The sequence below is a fragment of the Amphibalanus amphitrite genome, unplaced genomic scaffold, assembly GCF_019059575.1.
Source record: "Amphibalanus amphitrite isolate SeventyFive unplaced genomic scaffold, NRLGWU_Aamphi_draft 000539F_arrow, whole genome shotgun sequence".
Lineage (NCBI taxonomy): Eukaryota > Metazoa > Arthropoda > Thecostraca > Balanomorpha > Balanidae > Amphibalanus > Amphibalanus amphitrite.
In genome coordinates, this window is record NW_024882033.1 from 139,086 (window position 1) to 155,491 (window position 16,406).

The window sequence follows — 16,406 nt, forward strand, 5'->3', positions numbered from 1 at the left end:
GCATACCCCGAGCCGGAAGAAGTAGACGTGGAAACGATTAGGGCAGCGTAACTTTGCATGTCACGACAGACGGCCGAACTTGGCAGTTGGCCGGTCAAATGCTGAAACACCTCATGGCACATGACTGAATGAAGACTATGAATGACTATGAAGCACATTTGATGAGTGTAGCACGAACATCAAGGGTGATTGGGCGGGCGTATCGTGGTGTGTTCGGTAGATGTGTGTTGTGAAGAAGGATTGTTTTTAAGGTCGCAGCATATTCTAAACAGAGCCTTGCTCGTCAGAAGTCCGGGCGCTGCGATGGCCTCCGCAGTTCGGACGCTCACAACCAATCGATACCAATCGATCATGCAGTATATCTGCGATGTGACCACAACTCACAATGTTCAAATATACGAAGCATGTTTCATGGTAAGTGTCAATGGGGCTCGAATTCATATTTGATAATGCATGTGTAGTTACAGAATGACTGTTCATAGACAGATCTGGTAACTTTTCTGTCAGAAAGTGGTCAAAGTGGTCATGTCGTTATAGAATACCCACCCCTACCTAGAGCCTTTTTCAAGATTCATTAAATTTGAGCATGTTCCCTTAAAAGCAACAAATTTACGCATATAAGTAGACCTAATTTTCTAGATCAATAGCTTCTCCCAAGGACCTAGCATCAATCATCTTCGCCAGTGTCAGCAAGGTCCGCTCAATAACTGAGCTACAAAGTACAACCTGACAGGTTTATCGTCACATGCCTGGAAGCTGGTAGCGTGTAGCAAGGCGCGTGTAGCTGCCTGTACGTGGTAGCGTGGCGGCTGATTCGCTTGCCACATTCATCAACCCCGTAACAAGTGAATAAGTTACATATTCTTAAACTATCTGCAAATTCTTATTCTCTGAAATTAACTTTTATGATGAAGCTGACCGTGATTAATAATGCATTTACAAATTCCTAGTCGCATGCTTATTTGATGAGTCGACATAAATGGCGTGACAAAGACATAACATTCATGCAAAATTCCCAGGCGCACGCATGTGGCGAATCACGCTGAACGCAATCGCATCATAAATAAGTAATTAAATATTCCATACTTTTATTTACCTGCATTTACCGTGAAATATTTGCATCCACAAAGCTGTGGTAAGTTGTTGCAGAGTGTGTCTATTGCCTAATACACACAGACTTAAATCTGCCGACTGCAGGGGCCGAGGCTGAGGCCGAGCAAGAGGCAGAGGGCCGAAATGAGTTGACGCGACCATGACAAATGATGCGTCGTTTTCCTGTGAAACTTTAAAAACATTAAAGAAAGCCTTATATTAAGCCTCAAAGGTACTTGCTATTTCAAAACTGTTTCAGTAAGCTGCAGGAGATTCATTTAAAGCACATGGGAGCAGGCTCTCTCTATCGTCTGGAGGTTTCGAAAGATGCTCTCCAGAGATGGCGCTAGTAAATTTGGCTGACATGACGTCATGCTAAAAAGTGATGGGTTTTGTGAGAGCAAATGTAATAATAGTTGAAAATTTTGTACTTTTGCTTAATTAAGAAAAAATAAATATACAATTGTTCAAAACAGCGTTTTCCTCATTCATCCTTCATTGTTTTTAGAGGAATATAGACAGTTTAAATATTTTTTCTTGACCGCAATTCGCACACGCACTAAATTAAAAGCTGGAGTTTTGTGCGTTCGTAAATCGTGATTTGAGAAAATAAGTTGACAATAATCTTTTGCACTTTTGCTTTACAATCATTTTTCAATGCAGATAAATACATAATTTATTCGAAAATAGGCATATCTTTGAAATATTATGATTTTCCACAAGCAAATTTTCCCAAAAACTTGAACTACTTACAACTGACGAACGCATCCAATAATCTGGATGTCTTAGGATGAGTTCGTCATTTTTTCCCAAGGAAATACGATACAGTTCAAGCTATTTTACCGATTTATTAGGGTACTTTTGCCAATGAATTAATAAATAAATGACAACAATTAATCTCATTATCAACCATACTCGGAAGAATTTTCTTCGCATAAGCGCGAACACATCCGCGCTTTCATGAAAAGTCACGCCTGTAGATGTCAGGACTGCTGCTTTATGTTTCGCAAGGTGGCGCAGCGCGCAGGGTACCGACTACCGAGGCTGAGGTCTCCAGACTCTCCACCACGATTTAACTTGGAAATGGCCGATGGGGAAGGTCTAACCCAAAAACGGACGCCCTTTTACACAGCTGCATAAAGAGAATGAATTATTGGCATAGCTGACCACACGTCCCCTCCCCCTCTCCGCCCCAGCTCAATAGGAAATATCGCCTATTTTCCTTAGTCAGTTATATTCTGACTAATTTCTCACTCTTCCCAGTAAACCTTAACATGCATGATGCAGATGTTCACTGCGTAAGTCGTGTGCTTCCGTAAGTGTGCCAACTATATAGTGTTGCCTACACTCTACAGTACAGCCTACTGCTTCCCCATTGTCGTTATAATTGGTGATTCTCAGGTCAAAAGTTACACAGTGGTCTCAGAGAACAATCGTTTCAACAAATTAACGATTCAAACCGTTGCATTCTACTTATATTCCGGTCAGTTCTGCTACTAAACGATTCCGGCAAAACACTCTTTAGGTTATGTATTAGCGAACCACCACACAAAATTCGCCCAATCAATGGTCAGTTATTACTGCTGGGCTGAACCGTCATACGCTATATAGCCTATTGCAGTCAATATTTTCAGAACGATACTGACTGACGAAACACAACGTATTCGCGGATTCGCACATACGTTGGCACCCAGGTGGCCTGTCAGCAGCCGCACAAATCCGCACAGCGCAGCCGGGATTTGACATTGAGATGGTACACCGTAAAGCATGCCTTTCCACACAGGCACAAGCACAGGGACACAAATTCTCAAAATCCAAACTTATTCCAATACTGGTCAATTACGAATAGGCATAAAGTTTTGAGGTTTTCTCATGTTCATTCTTCTTTCAACACACGCGGCAGACTGCAGCAGCTGCAGAACATCTCACAGAGCTGCGCTGGATGCAGTCATGAGCTGGGACACGGTTTGTGACCAATGACCGATCGGGGGTGCCAGCCTCCTCCCGGCACGCGATGCACTGGCCGCCGCGCAGTCGATGTCGGGGCACCGCCGGCATTCGCCGACAGGGTTCCATCCGATTCGGTGTATTGGTGGCAGCCCGAACAGTGACCCACGCGAAGCTGGCGGACGTCGATGGCCGATGAGCGATGCCCTTCCGCGACCGGCGGTGGCAGTCGGTCCCACATCAAGAACAGATACCAGTCATGCGGTCAGTCGGCGACGGCGCTGTCGCGAGCCGATCTGATGGTCGCGCGGTGGGCGTTGCCGACGTCCACCGGGACCGTCGACTGGGGGAGCGCGGCCGCCTCTTGGCCGCCGCCTCTGGTCGGCGCGCTCGTTGCGCTGTGGGACGGCATCCACTGCAAGTCGTTCACTGTGAAACGGTCGTTTGACCGGACCTGGCAGGCGGGGAAAGGGGGCCTCAGATGAAGTAAAACCATCCCTCAGGCCAGCTTGAACTGGCTCTCCACCTCACCATGTTAGATAAGCAGACACCCTCGTGATCATCGCAGCGATGATTGCCAATTGGTGTGTCATTATGGGAGAGGATGCCAGCCTCCTTTGCAAGATAGTCTGCCTTTAAATTAGTGCAGCCCGACCCATTGCCTGTGGCGCAGACTGGGCTTGATAATGCAGTGCAGGACACACCAAACGTAAGCTGTCATCTGTACCCCCTGTGCAGTAGGGCTGACTCAAGAGCCCAGAGTTGCCCTCCCCCCACCATTCTGTGCACGTGATAACTGGATGGGACATGCCATGGTCAGCATCTGTTCAAAAGCTGCCCTAAGCATGTAAAGCTCCACTGGCATGCTCAAGCATGGTCACAGTCAGTTCTCACTTCTCAGTTGAACCTCCAATGGAAACCCATCACAAAGTAGAGATCAGGGCGCCTCTCACACTGCAGCACACTCAACGACTGAGGCACCATCTCATCACTTGCAGGTGGTTCTTGCCAGGAGCAATGCCAGCCACGCACATCAGGTGATAACAGCAGTGTACAACTGCAATCTACAAGCATCCATGTTCTTTCTGGTTTTCTCCTGTTGAGATCCACTGCCATGCATGAACTTGATGGGCTTTTGTTGCGCTCCTCCCATGTGCAGACAGGTTTCTGCTGAAACAAAGCAAAGCAAATGTGATTAATAATGGCCCTGTTTCACGGCACCATCCAGACACTGTGTGCACTGGTAGCTACGGCATACCATAGCATCACTCAAATGACGTTGCATGTGATCTCTTAGTTTATGATCAATCGCGTTTGGAACAGAGTGAGAGGTTCTGAAAAACCGTACCAAGAACAGAGGTTTGAGTTCAAATACTGCTAGCATGCTGCTGGTGCTGGTACCGCAGCGTGCTAGCGTTCTGGGATGCTGTCATAGCTTAGCGTCACAGTGAAGTTTGTTGACACTGCCATGGAAACCCAATGCTCTGACACACGCAGCGCACTGCAGTGCACTGCAGTGCTGAGCACTGCAGTGCGTGCTCTGCTGTGAAACACCACCCATGAACGTTGGTTGCATGACCAGGATGGAGCAGTGTGGCAGACAGTGATTTTAATTTTAATTGCACTTCCTAGAGATTAAAATGTTGTTGGTGAAATTGCTATTCATTATTCCTATTACCATTGTCTAAATTTCACATTTCAAGACAGCATCAGCATTGACATGTTATATAAAATAAGGTTTAGACTTCAGGTGGTCCCGGGTTCAGCTATTAAGTAAAACAAGGGCAAAAAATTGTCAAAAAAAAATATTTTAAAAAAATACCTGCTTTCATCAACACCTCATCTAATCTAACCTCATCCTCATCTAACAAGGCCCTAAAAGCAAACACCGTTTGAATAACAATGTAATATTTTGCAACCGCTGCACCATTACTGTCACGTACGCTATCCCTAGATTGGTTGCTGGTAAGTAGTGGTTGTCGTCATCAACTCGTCATGCAGCAGCTGATTGGGATGGGCGGGGCCTATTTTTATCCAGGCGATAGAGAGAGCCTGGGAGCATTCTAATGCTTTCCTAAGAATGAGAATCTTATCAGGCCTGAGGCCAGTTCTACCATCAGAAAAATAGCCGCGTGCCGGAATTTCTTGCCTAAAGAACTGTAAATGGTAAACCCTATCCGCTTATGTGCCCACTGCCCAGCACGTTTACACTCCGTATGTGAAGCAGTCTTAAAGCGAAAAATTCAGGCTGGCTGCTATTTTCTGTTGGTAAAACTGGCCTCAGTCTTATGGAATCTCAAACTAGCTCTATGGGAGTTGATACGTAGTAATATGGCTTGGAATTTTATTATTTTGGCTTAATTTGTTGCAAGTTCAGTGTTAATGATGATTTTGAAGTGCAGTACTTTGTGATTTCTTAGCATATGTGATGGTAGAATTACTATTAATGTTCATTGTGATTGTAGCAATTTTAAAGGGACCCTCCCACCTTAACATTAGTTTTGAGTTGAGATAGCCAAATTGGTGGCCATGGCCTGAAAATACCGGTTTGGGCAGTGGGCACTCACAACATCGAAAAATGCTTTAATTCGGAGATATGGAATTTCAAACTTGCAGTTTTCGGATTCTAAGGGGCTAATGCATTGGTATGCCCCCTTAGAATTTGTGACGTCAGCGGAGGTCTAACGATTTTTAAATCTTTTACTAAAACGTTTGGTAGCACGCGGTGGTATATGCTGCTTTGCGCGCAACAAATGCCGCACTTTCAAATAAAGTCGCTAGGAACAGCGGAGATCCCAGAAAGTAAACAATAGTAAAAGTCTAATATCTTGAAAACCGGTGAATATTTTTCGATGAAATTTGGTAGATATTCGTTTTCGCTCTTCCTGAACCGAGCGACATCACTTTCATGCCAATTCATTAACTTTTTTGAAGGTGGGAGGGTCCCTTTAAGTCGGACTTGAAAATTGATGAAATGACTGCAAGATGGCTAGTTAAAACCATTAAAGTAAATACTTTTTCATTTTCCAATTTTCTTCACACTGAGAGGTTCTGTGTGATAATGATATCCTGTTTTCAGTATTTTGCATTCTGCCTTTCTGTGACAGGACAGTCTGAGCTTTTGCAGTGGTAGTGCCTTCAAGCTCCAAGATGCTAATAAAGGTCTATGACAATGTTTCCCTGCTGCCATTAGGATCAGTGGGCATGGGGCAGTTACACTGACCAAGTAGAAACCTAAATATGACATGTTGTCTTTCATTGGCACTGTGTATGCCTATCATGATTGTGTGTTCTATGGTTGCATAGTTGGTACATTCACAAAGCAGCATATCACATATCATTTGCAAGCAGATCACAGAATGAAGCTGACCCTGGCAATGCTGAGTAGAGTCTTTCTTTTTTATGTTCCAGATTGATGCAAATGCAGAATTCAGTCAGAAGACATTGAAGTAGAAATGACACCCCAGATAAAATCATCCACTTTGTATGTGGGCAATCTTCCAGTGGATGCCACACGGACAGAAGTAGAAGAAATATTTGGAGAAGCAGGACCTATCAAGAAATGTTTTGTCCTCAAGGGTAACTTTATTTTTACAAAGTGGTTTCTTTTATTAGACTTTGTCAAATTAAGCTATTTGTGCAGTTGAGTCATGCTTATGGTGCACAGTTTCCTACCTATGGATCATACCATTTCCTGGTTGTTATGTTTTAGGATAATTATTGGAATAAATCATTGAGTCATTGCAATATCAAGTATATCAAAAGAACTTCTTAAAAGCATACTGTTCTATGCATAACTTTGTTGAAACATGCTGTCACAGCTAACATTGTCTTACAGCCAAGAATGAGGCCTCGTCATACGCGTTCGTGACGTACGCGCTACCGGAGGACACGGATACAGCCGCGGCGGAGCTCCAAAACGCCACTGTTCGCGGCAACCAGCTCACTGTGTCCATATCAAACCGAAAACAGAAACAGTCCAGAGCCGCCAAGGAAGGTCCAGGCCACCCCGCCGGCTCCGATCAACACACGCCGTCGAAAGAACCGGTACGGAAGAAACAGAAAACGGACAGCGGAGCAGCCGCCGTTAAAAGCAGTCCTCCTAAGAAAAAGAAGTCGCCCGATGCTAAAGAGGATGCACATGCAGCAGCACCAAACAAGAAAGGTCGTCTTATTGTCCGGAATTTGTCGTTCAAGGTGAGAGGTTCTGGTTCCGAAGCACCAGCACGTATGCCGGTAAACGAACAGATTTTAATTGTGTCGTGTTGTTGAAGTCATTTACTCATAATGTTCGAATAGAAAAGAGCCGACTAGGAGCTTTATAACGTCCATTGAATCATTAAATGGATGAATCATTGAAGGGATGGATTTAATAGATTCATAGACTCATTCATTTTGATAGATGGTCTCAGTGTTTTGTTTTATGTTTCAGGTTACCGACGACTCATTCCGTAAGCATTTCGCATCCGTTGGACCCGTTACAGAAGTTAAACTGTTGAAGAAATCGAATGGGCTTCTAGTTGGCTGTGGCTTTGTTCAGTTCAAGCATGAAAAGCATGCTCAAGAGGCTATCAAGAAGTATAATACAAAGCCCTTTCTTGGTAAGTGTAACTCTAAAAGCTGATGAAGTACTTGGTAAATCATGATTTGTGTTTTTGTCGTATCAAGTAATCTTTCATATCATTGTTTTTTGTTTTTGTTTTTTTTTTTACTGTGTGTCTCCTCAAGCCGGTATTTTTTGTTGCGTTACACTAGATCGGCTACGGAAAAATGATTGCTACGCTTCCTTTGGGCGAAAGTGAACCCGACACTGATATATCTTAGCAGAATTGACATACAAACTCTCCGTTTTCGTTCATTTGTGCAGGTCGACCGATAGTCATTGACTGGGCGGTGGACAAGACTCGATACGAAGCCGCCCAGAAGCCGGCGCAGACGGGCGGCAGCAAGGGCAGTAAGAGACCTCTAGATGATGAGGAGGATGTAGAAGATGAGGACGAAGAAGAAGACGACGAGGAGAGTGACGATGACGGCTCCAGCCATGACGAGACGATGAGCAGGTCAGTCTTTGAAAATGTATCCGTGTACCTGTCATTGAGTGCAATATATGGCCATGAGTTCTTTGATAGCACACTTTATCCACTGATCAGTTACTGTTTCAACTCAACTTATCGCCATATCTGCTCTTTTACCATTAAAATTGTTTAGGGTGTCGAATGTCGATTTATTTTTTACTGATAAGTAATTCAGCACCATTGTTCCGTGCATTGATCAGTTTTCTTTTGTACATAGGTACAAGTAATTCAACAGTATATGTATTTAGTCAGCTTTGTTTGATTGTATACCTACCCAGCGAGTATTTCGGGTTACATTGCCTGAACTTTCCAGTGAAATTTACTCTTATCTCAATTTAATGACAATGTTTGGAAACAACATCACCACTTGCCATGCATCCTGTGATTACCAGTGTTCTCGGGAGCTTGCTTGTTGTCCAATAGTGTGATAACTTTACTGGCGTGTTTTCATATTAATCCTGGTCATTTGGTATTTTTGAAAGTCCTTCCCATCAATATCGCTTATGATGTCCTTTTCGAGCGTCGTACGGTTTTTTTTTGCATCACGGAATGAAACATATTTTCAGCTCTCCGGGCAAGGCAGCAGCCGACCAAGAAGACCCAGAAGAAGATGACAGTGAAGAGAACCAGGAGAGTGGAGAGGAGGAGGAGGAGGATGGTGACGATGCTGAAACCGGTGAGAGTGACGCCGCCTCTGACGAAGACAAAGAAGGCAGTGACGACGACGATAAAAGTGACGAGAGCGACGCCGAAGAGGAAAGTGAGGAGAACGATGGTAGTGACGTGGAGGAGGAAGCCACCACGCCAGCTAAAAGAAATCGCAAGGTGGCCAGTGATGTCGGCGAGGGCAGCACGCTGTTCATAAAGAACCTGTCGTTCGACACGGACCAGGACACGCTGAAGGAGCTGTTCTCCCAGTTCGGCCGGGTCAAGTACGCGCTGCTGTGTGTGGACCCGCTCACTGAGTACCCGCGCGGCACGGCCTTCGTTCAGTTCAAGGTGGGTCGGCCATTTAACCCTCCTATGCTATTGAAGCCGGCGATGTATTGTTTTTACGGAGCGAGCGAAGCGAGCGTAGTCTTTCCTTAGATTAACGGAAATTTCTGAGTATGAGCGGCCGGCCGGCCGGCCGGCCGGCCGGCCGTGGTCACGCTTTTGCGAGGCTTATATCTCAGCAACCACTTGACCGATTTACATGCGGTAAATTTTGTAGGGTAGCTTCATTCCTTCTACCAAGTATTGGACTATTCCCGATGCATGTGGGTGACCCCTTATGCACGTGCCACGTGCAAAACGAAGAGGTGTCAGTTTTGTAATTGTTGCAATATCTCGGTAACTACTTGGCCGATTGCGCTGAAAGTTGGCATGTAGGTAGGCACCCACTAGGCACTGCATATCCATGTGCCAGAGTTGGGGTGCTGCTGCACGTGCGCACGTGCAGGGGTCGTTTCCAGATCTCGAGAACGGCTCGACCGATTGCGCTCAAATTTGGTACACAGTTAGGGACCGGTTAGTAGGGTGCCGTGCACAAGTCAGTTGGGACCCATTTTGCACGTGCGCACGTGCAGGGTGCCGCTTCCAGATCTCGAGAACGGCTGGGCCGATTGTGCCCAAATTTGGCACATCGCTAGAGACCGGTTAGTAGGGTGCCGTGCACAAGTCAGTTGGAGGTGCCCCCTCGCAATTTCGCACGTGCAAGGCCCACCCTCTCGCTCGCTTCGTTAGTCGCCCCAAAAGGCGTTATACTGGTATTATGTTATCACGCGCGTTGATATTCGCTGCCGCCTTCCATCAAGGGCTGCTCTGACGTTAGTAGGTATTCACTAACGGCTGTGTGTAGTTCGACTGTCTGCCATCCGCAGAAGGTTACTGAAGAGCGCCGTCTTGGTTTCAGAGTGCCGAGGAGGCGGAGGCAGCGCGAACGGCGGCCGTCAGCCCCGACAATGCCGCCCTGTTCACGCTGGATGACCGTCGGATCGAGGTGCTACCAGCGGTCAACAAGGACCAGCTGCGGCGAAAGGGGGAATTGGAGAAGGAGAAGGCCTCGGAGGGCAAGGACAAGCGGAATCTCTACCTGGCCAGAGAAGGACGTGAGTCAATCGGTGCTAAAAACGAACGCTGTACCCTTGCAGTGGATACTGCACGATCCATTTGTATTCTTTTTAGCATTTCAGAGGGACGCCTCGTGTCCATGAATTCGCATGTTTTGACTATATCTATGTGTGCTTGAGGTAATTGTTGACCGGCTTGCGTTTGTTGTGCCATTGTTTGATTCAACTCGCTACCGCCCCTTTTCGTGACGTGTGAGAGTGATCTTCCAACGTTTTCATCTCCGTGCCCGTCTCCCCGCTGTCATGGGCACTGGCGGATCCAGGCTTGCGTTTTTGGGGGGGCCAACTCATGCAGGAGCCAAACCTAGGGTACCCCCAAATCCTGTTTTCTCATCGGATTTAGGCCACTTATTTTTCGTTGCAGCCCTGACACTATGAATTTTTTTTAACTAAAAAGAAAAATATATAAATGGTAGCCCACCCGACCCATGCCTTTATATTACTTTGTAAACACTTACCATTGTTTTTATCGACCAGTTAAAGGGACCCTCCCACCTTAACATTAGATTTGAGCTGAGATAGCCAAAATGGGGTCCCTGGCTCACAATTACCGGTTTCGGCACGCACTCATAACATCGAGAAATGCCTTAAATCGGAAATATTGAATTTCAAAATTGCAGCATTTTGATTCAGAGGGGCTAATGCTTTTGGATACCCCTCTGAATGTGTGACGTCAGCGGAGATCTAATGATTTTTTAATATTTTACTAAAACGTTTGGTAGCATGCGGTGGTATAGGCTGCTTTGCGCGTAACAAATGCCGCACTTTCAAATAAAGTCGCTAGGAACAGCAGCGGATATCCCAAAAAGTAAACAAAAATAAAAGTCTAATCTCTTGAAAACCGGTGAATATTTTTCGATAAAATTTGGTAGATATTCGTTTTCGCCCTTTCTGAACCTAGCGACATCACTTTCATGCCAATTCATTAACTTTTTTGAAGGTGGGAGGGTCTCTTTAACCCGCTTCGAGTCAGTGCTTGGGTCCCTTTGCGGGCCGGGAGGTGGTAAAACAGCCCTGTCTAACTCGGCTCCTGGGCCACGCCCTGATTGAACAATGTTTCATTATCGTTTGGGGGAGGGGGAAAACGGGCCACTTTAGGCCTCTGGGAAGGGGGCATGGCCCTAAATGCCCCCTCCCTGGATCCGCCAGTGTAAGAAGAGACCATTGGAGCTGCAGTTGGGTACCTCAGACATCAGGGTACGCCCTCAGATGTATGTATAGGACTCGCATGGAGACCTCTTATGCTATAGTGTACTGAAAGGACCCAAAGGAGCCTGTCTATATGGGCTCCCGGAGATAGACGTGGGCCCTCAGGAGCCCGCCAGAGCCCCAATGAGGGATAAGTGAGGGATACCAAGTGCCTGCAATGGCATATTGCATAAGCCATAACGCCTTTACAAATCAATATATTATGCATCAGTGGCAGATCCAAGGGGGGCCACATGGGTCATGACCCCTTTGGTGCCCGGGGGCACCACAGGCCTGTCAGGGGCACCACCGGCCTAGTAGGGGCACCACCAGCCCGCCAGGGGCACCACAGGCCTAGCAAGGGCACCACGGGCCTGTGAGGGGCCCCACAGGCTTGTCAGGGGCACCCCAGGTCTGTCAGGGACACCAGAGACCTGCCAGGGGCGCCGCCGGCCTCGCAGGGGCACCATGGGCCTGTCAGGGACACCAGAGGCCTAGCAGGGGTACCACAGGCCTTACAGGGGCACCACCGGCCTTGCAGGGGCACCTTGGGCCTGTCAGGGGCACCACAGTCCTGTCAGGGCCCAGGGGCACCAGCGGCCTAGCAGGGGCACCACAGGCCTGCCAGGGGCACCACCGGTCTAGCAGGGGCACCATGGGCCTGTCAGGGGCCCCACCGGCCTCGCAGGGGGCACCACCGGCCTCGCAGGCATCACGCAGGGGCACCTTGGGCCTGTCGGGGGCATCACGGGCCTGTTGGGGGCACTTTAGGCTTGTCAGGGGCACCACAGTCCTGTCAGATCCCAGGGGCATCAGCAGCCTAGCAGGGGCACCCTAGGCCCGCCAGAGGTACAGCCCACCGCTAAAGTAATGTAGGGTTTTACCAAACTCAACGGTTGGCTTTGACTGGCGATTGTTTAATGCGAAGTGATTGAAAAGAAGATGTCAATAGCTAAAGTTGCAGCTGCAAGGGTGACGATACATATAAGCTACATTCAAAGTTTCATTGTAGTCTGGCTAATCGTTCCTAAGCTTCAGAAGCAGAACATACCCATGACTGAAACCCCACATTACTTCTGCTGTGGACTGTACCACAGGCCTGCCAGGGTCCAGGGGCACCACAGGCCTAGCAAGGGCACCACGGGCCTGTCAGGGGCACCTCAGGCTCCCGTGCCCCCCCCCCCCCTCCCCCCCCCCCCCCAGATCCGCCAGTGATGCCACACCACGCGAAACACCGCCAACTACCAGCTGCCGCGCCATAAACACGTGCCAACAACAGTCTTTTTTTAAGGTCGACTCCGCTCGCGCAACTTTTGACTGACCCTCACTGCTACTATATTGCTTCCATATTATGCTGTGGAAAGCTTTACTTCACCAAGTGGCTAAAAACCTCCATCAAGGTATATTTTCTTAGCAATTTTTCTGGCGTTTTGGGGGGGGGCCAAACAGGCCACTTTAGGCCTTTGGGGGGGGGGGCATGGCCCCCGTGGCCCCCCCCCCCCTGGATCCGCCAGTGGTCATGGGTCTGCCCATTTACTTACACCCGTTCCCTCCCCTGGTACCGACAGTGGTACGCGAGGGCAGCCGGGCAGCCGAGGGAGTGTCGCGCGCTGACATCAACAAACGCATCGGCCTCGAAAAGTGGAAGACCAAGATGCTGCGTAACCTGGGCATGTTCGTATCTCCGGTGCGACTGTGTGTACACAACCTGCCGGTCGACTGGGATGACGGCCGTCTGCGGCGGCTGTTCCAGCAGCACGCGCCGGCCGGGGCGCAGATCACTGAGGTATGACCCCCGTCCGTCTCTCACTGAAGGGTAGACTGGCGGGGAGACTGATGGATGGAATGGTAGACAGACATAGGTCACAATGTACTATGTAGCGAATGTATGAATATGCATCCGATGTAATGGATGAATCGGTGCGAACTGGTTGTTAATTGAGTGTCCTGAACGCTCTCTGTTACTGCTCTAGGTTTTGTGGTTCCAAGATAATATCTGACGTCTATGGCTAGCGTGGGTGTCGTCGCTTACATACCTGCCCGTCGTGTCATTATCACGCATATGCACGCGCGTGCGTTTGTCATGACGCATTGTTTGTACTCTTGCACACAGGCTCGAGTGATGCGGGACCGGCGGGACGTATCGTCTCATCCGCGGGGTCAGTCCAAGGAGTACGGCTTCGTCACCTTCACGCAGCACGAGGCGTCACTCGCTGCTCTGCGTAACATCAACAACAACCCAGAGATCTTCACCGTGAACCGGGTAAGAAAGAGGCCGGGTGAAACGACTTTGGCGTAGTGAATTTGGAGCAGATAAATGTCGGGGCTAATGACTGCTTGCATAATGTAATGTGTATCATATTACGATATGCGTAATGCAATATTTTCGGTCTCATTCATTCATTCATTCATTTATTCATTTATTTCACATGAATCCGACATTCCGGTTTTTCATCCACGCACGTTTGACTGTTGCTCTGACTCAGTTGCTTCCCCCTGGTTTCTGGCTGAAGTTTCATTGCATGCTTCTCTGGCATATTTTCATTTCATAACTGAGATGAGGGTACCCTCCTTGTCTGAATATCTTCCTTGTCTGTCCTTACTCCCTCTATCTGACGACGTGTAGTATCTGTCGCCTCGGTAGCCGGCCCATTGTCGACCTACTGGCTGTTTAGTGTTTATCGGGCGTGCATTCCCCTCACATTCCCCTTCCATGCGTCTCCCTCTCTTTCTGACCTCTCTGTCTGTCTGACGGCGTGTCTGGCCTCTCGACAGCGTCCCATTGTGGAGTTCGCCGTGGAGAACCGGGCAGCGCTAGACGCTCGCCGCAAACGAGAGGAGAAGAGTCGACAGATGAACCAGCCAGTCGCGCCGGCCGCGCTCAGCAGGCGCGCCCGGAAGGCCGCCAAGAGCGCCACCTCCGCCGCCCCCGCCCCCGCCGCCGCCGCCCAGCCGGCGCGGCCAGCGCACGCCGGTATGGCCGCCGACCCCTCCAATAAACGGCTGCCCAAGCTGAAGTCGCGAGCGGGCGCCCAGGAGAGCGCCAAGGCCATCACTAGGAAGATGCTGAAGGCGGACAAGAAGGGCCGGCGGGAGCGGGCCGGTCATAAGAAGGACGTGGTGCAGGATTGGGAGAGAACGCCCGCGGAAAAGGTGAATAGTAACTCTGGCTTCGCGTTGTTTGTGCTAGGCTGACTGACTAAGGTTTGCGGTGGCAGCTCCTTTCCTGAAATTCTTGGGAGGAGCGAACAGGAGGAAACATGTGTACTAATTAACGAATCGCTTCTCGTTTTTTTAAGCTTTTTAACCGTGCCGAAAGATGAAACACAAAGCCAAGAAGTTCGCTAAAATAACATGGTGAAGCATAACATTCTTGTGTACCCGCAGTACCAATTCAATTACGTTATTCCAACAATCAGAAAGTCTGTAGCGATTGCCACTTGCCAGGCTGAGTTTACATGCTGATGTTGCTCCGTTGGTGACCGATTTCGCCCACTCCCTCCCTGCAGCAACAGAAGAAGCCGTCCCGACGGGAGCGTAAGGCGGAAAAGGGCCGTGGAAAAGAGCGCCCCGAGGACGCCAAGTTCACGAATCTGGTGGACAAGTACCGTAAGAAGCTGGCGGCAGCGCCGGCCACCGCCTCGCGCTGGTTCCAGTGACGCTGCACGGCTTGGCGCAGGGGAGTCGGCGTGAGTGTATGTGAGAGGGGAGGGGTATATGATTAATGATCGTCCTGTGTCCGTGTCTAAGCGTATGTGTCAGTGGGGGAATTGCTTTCTCCGAGCATTCGGAGGACATGATGTCTTGACGAAGTGTTGCTGTTTGACACCGGGGTATGAGCGTTTTTGGAGACATTTTGTCCAATGTGTTGCATCTCATGTGTTGACAGATTGAATAGAAGTCTATTTGAGCTTCTTGACTGTTTATGCGTTATGGAAGGGTTTACGTTCGCTTACTTCGATCTACTTTTGGGATTCGACACTGTTTTCACACCCGACCGTGCGAAGTTAGATTTAGACGGTGGACATCGCCAAAATCATTTGTTAGCACCAGAGCAATGATGTTCGAGTACTGTAATTCTGCAACGCTTCTGTTGGCCAACGGTACTGGATTGCAATAATCACGAGTTTTGTTCCGACGGTGGTAAAATCGAGTAGTTAGAAAAAGAAAAACTGCAAACAACGCGCACAAAACACTTCACCTTTTTAAATCTCAGCCATGTAGTTGAATAACCTTTCAAATTTTCAGCATGTTGTAAACGATGACTTGATCTTCGTATCCTTAATGGTTGCGCAAAATTTGAAGTATTAACATCACGGTGAAGAAATTTATCTGCCCGGATGAAGTTCTGGGCGAAAGGTTTCTTCTCGGCCGACTTGATATTATTTTACCTGTGTCTGTTCCTTGAAACTGTTCTCGTCAGCTTCCCCTATGACAATTTCCACTTTGACGGCCTGTGGGTGGAGGAGCTGCGCGCGGTCACGGCCCTGGCGCTGGCCTGCACGCTGGCTCGGCTGGCGGTGCGGTTCGCCGCGCTGCTGACCGTCTGCGGTCTGCTGAGCTGCCTGCTGATGGCGGCCGCCCAGCACGGCCCGGCGCCGCTGCAGCCGGACCTGGCGCTCACCGGTCTGCTGTTCCAGCTGCTGCTGGCCGCCAGCCGGCGGTACTGCGCCGTCCGCTCTGTGCTGGTGCCGTTCTGGCTGCCCGGCTCGCCGTGGTGGCAGCGCCGCGCCCGCCGCGCCGGCCGACTGTGGCGCCGGGCGCGCCGCCGCCTGGGAGAGGCCGCCCGCGCCGTGCTGCGGTCCGGAGAGTACACCCTCGACCTGCTGCTCTACCTGGTCTGTCTGGACTGGCCGGGCGACCTCTGGACGTGGTGGCTGTCCCTGGGAGACCAGCCCGGGCCCCGGCCACTCCGCGTCAACTGCTACCCGAAATTCACCGTCGACGAGTTCTGTGGCGACTTCTGACGGCTCTGCGCTGACCAAGAAATCCG

The 16,406-nt window shown here is 49.1% G+C and overlaps 1 protein-coding gene across 10 annotated transcripts; it reads left to right on the forward strand.

Annotated features, from left to right (window-relative positions):
• Positions 1-12: 12 nt before the first annotated feature.
• On the forward strand, positions 13-15,323 carry LOC122393511 (RNA-binding protein 28-like). Of its 10 annotated transcripts, none has more exons than XM_043389584.1 (11): positions 13-414; positions 6,451-6,618; positions 6,878-7,236; positions 7,472-7,640; positions 7,907-8,099; positions 8,681-9,113; positions 10,009-10,204; positions 12,982-13,199; positions 13,527-13,676; positions 14,189-14,566; positions 14,923-15,323. In XM_043389584.1, exons 2-11 carry the CDS (start codon positions 6,495-6,497, stop codon positions 15,070-15,072), a joined length of 2,370 nt encoding a protein of 789 aa, XP_043245519.1. In that variant the 5' UTR covers positions 13-414; positions 6,451-6,494; the 3' UTR covers positions 15,073-15,323. The 10 variants fall into 10 exon arrangements, with proteins under 10 accessions (XP_043245519.1, XP_043245520.1, XP_043245525.1 ...); XM_043389585.1 differs by lacking the exon at positions 13-414 and adding an exon at positions 996-1,135; XM_043389590.1 differs by lacking the exon at positions 13-414 and adding an exon at positions 1,028-1,067.
• The last annotated feature ends 1,083 nt before the right edge of the window (positions 15,324-16,406 follow it).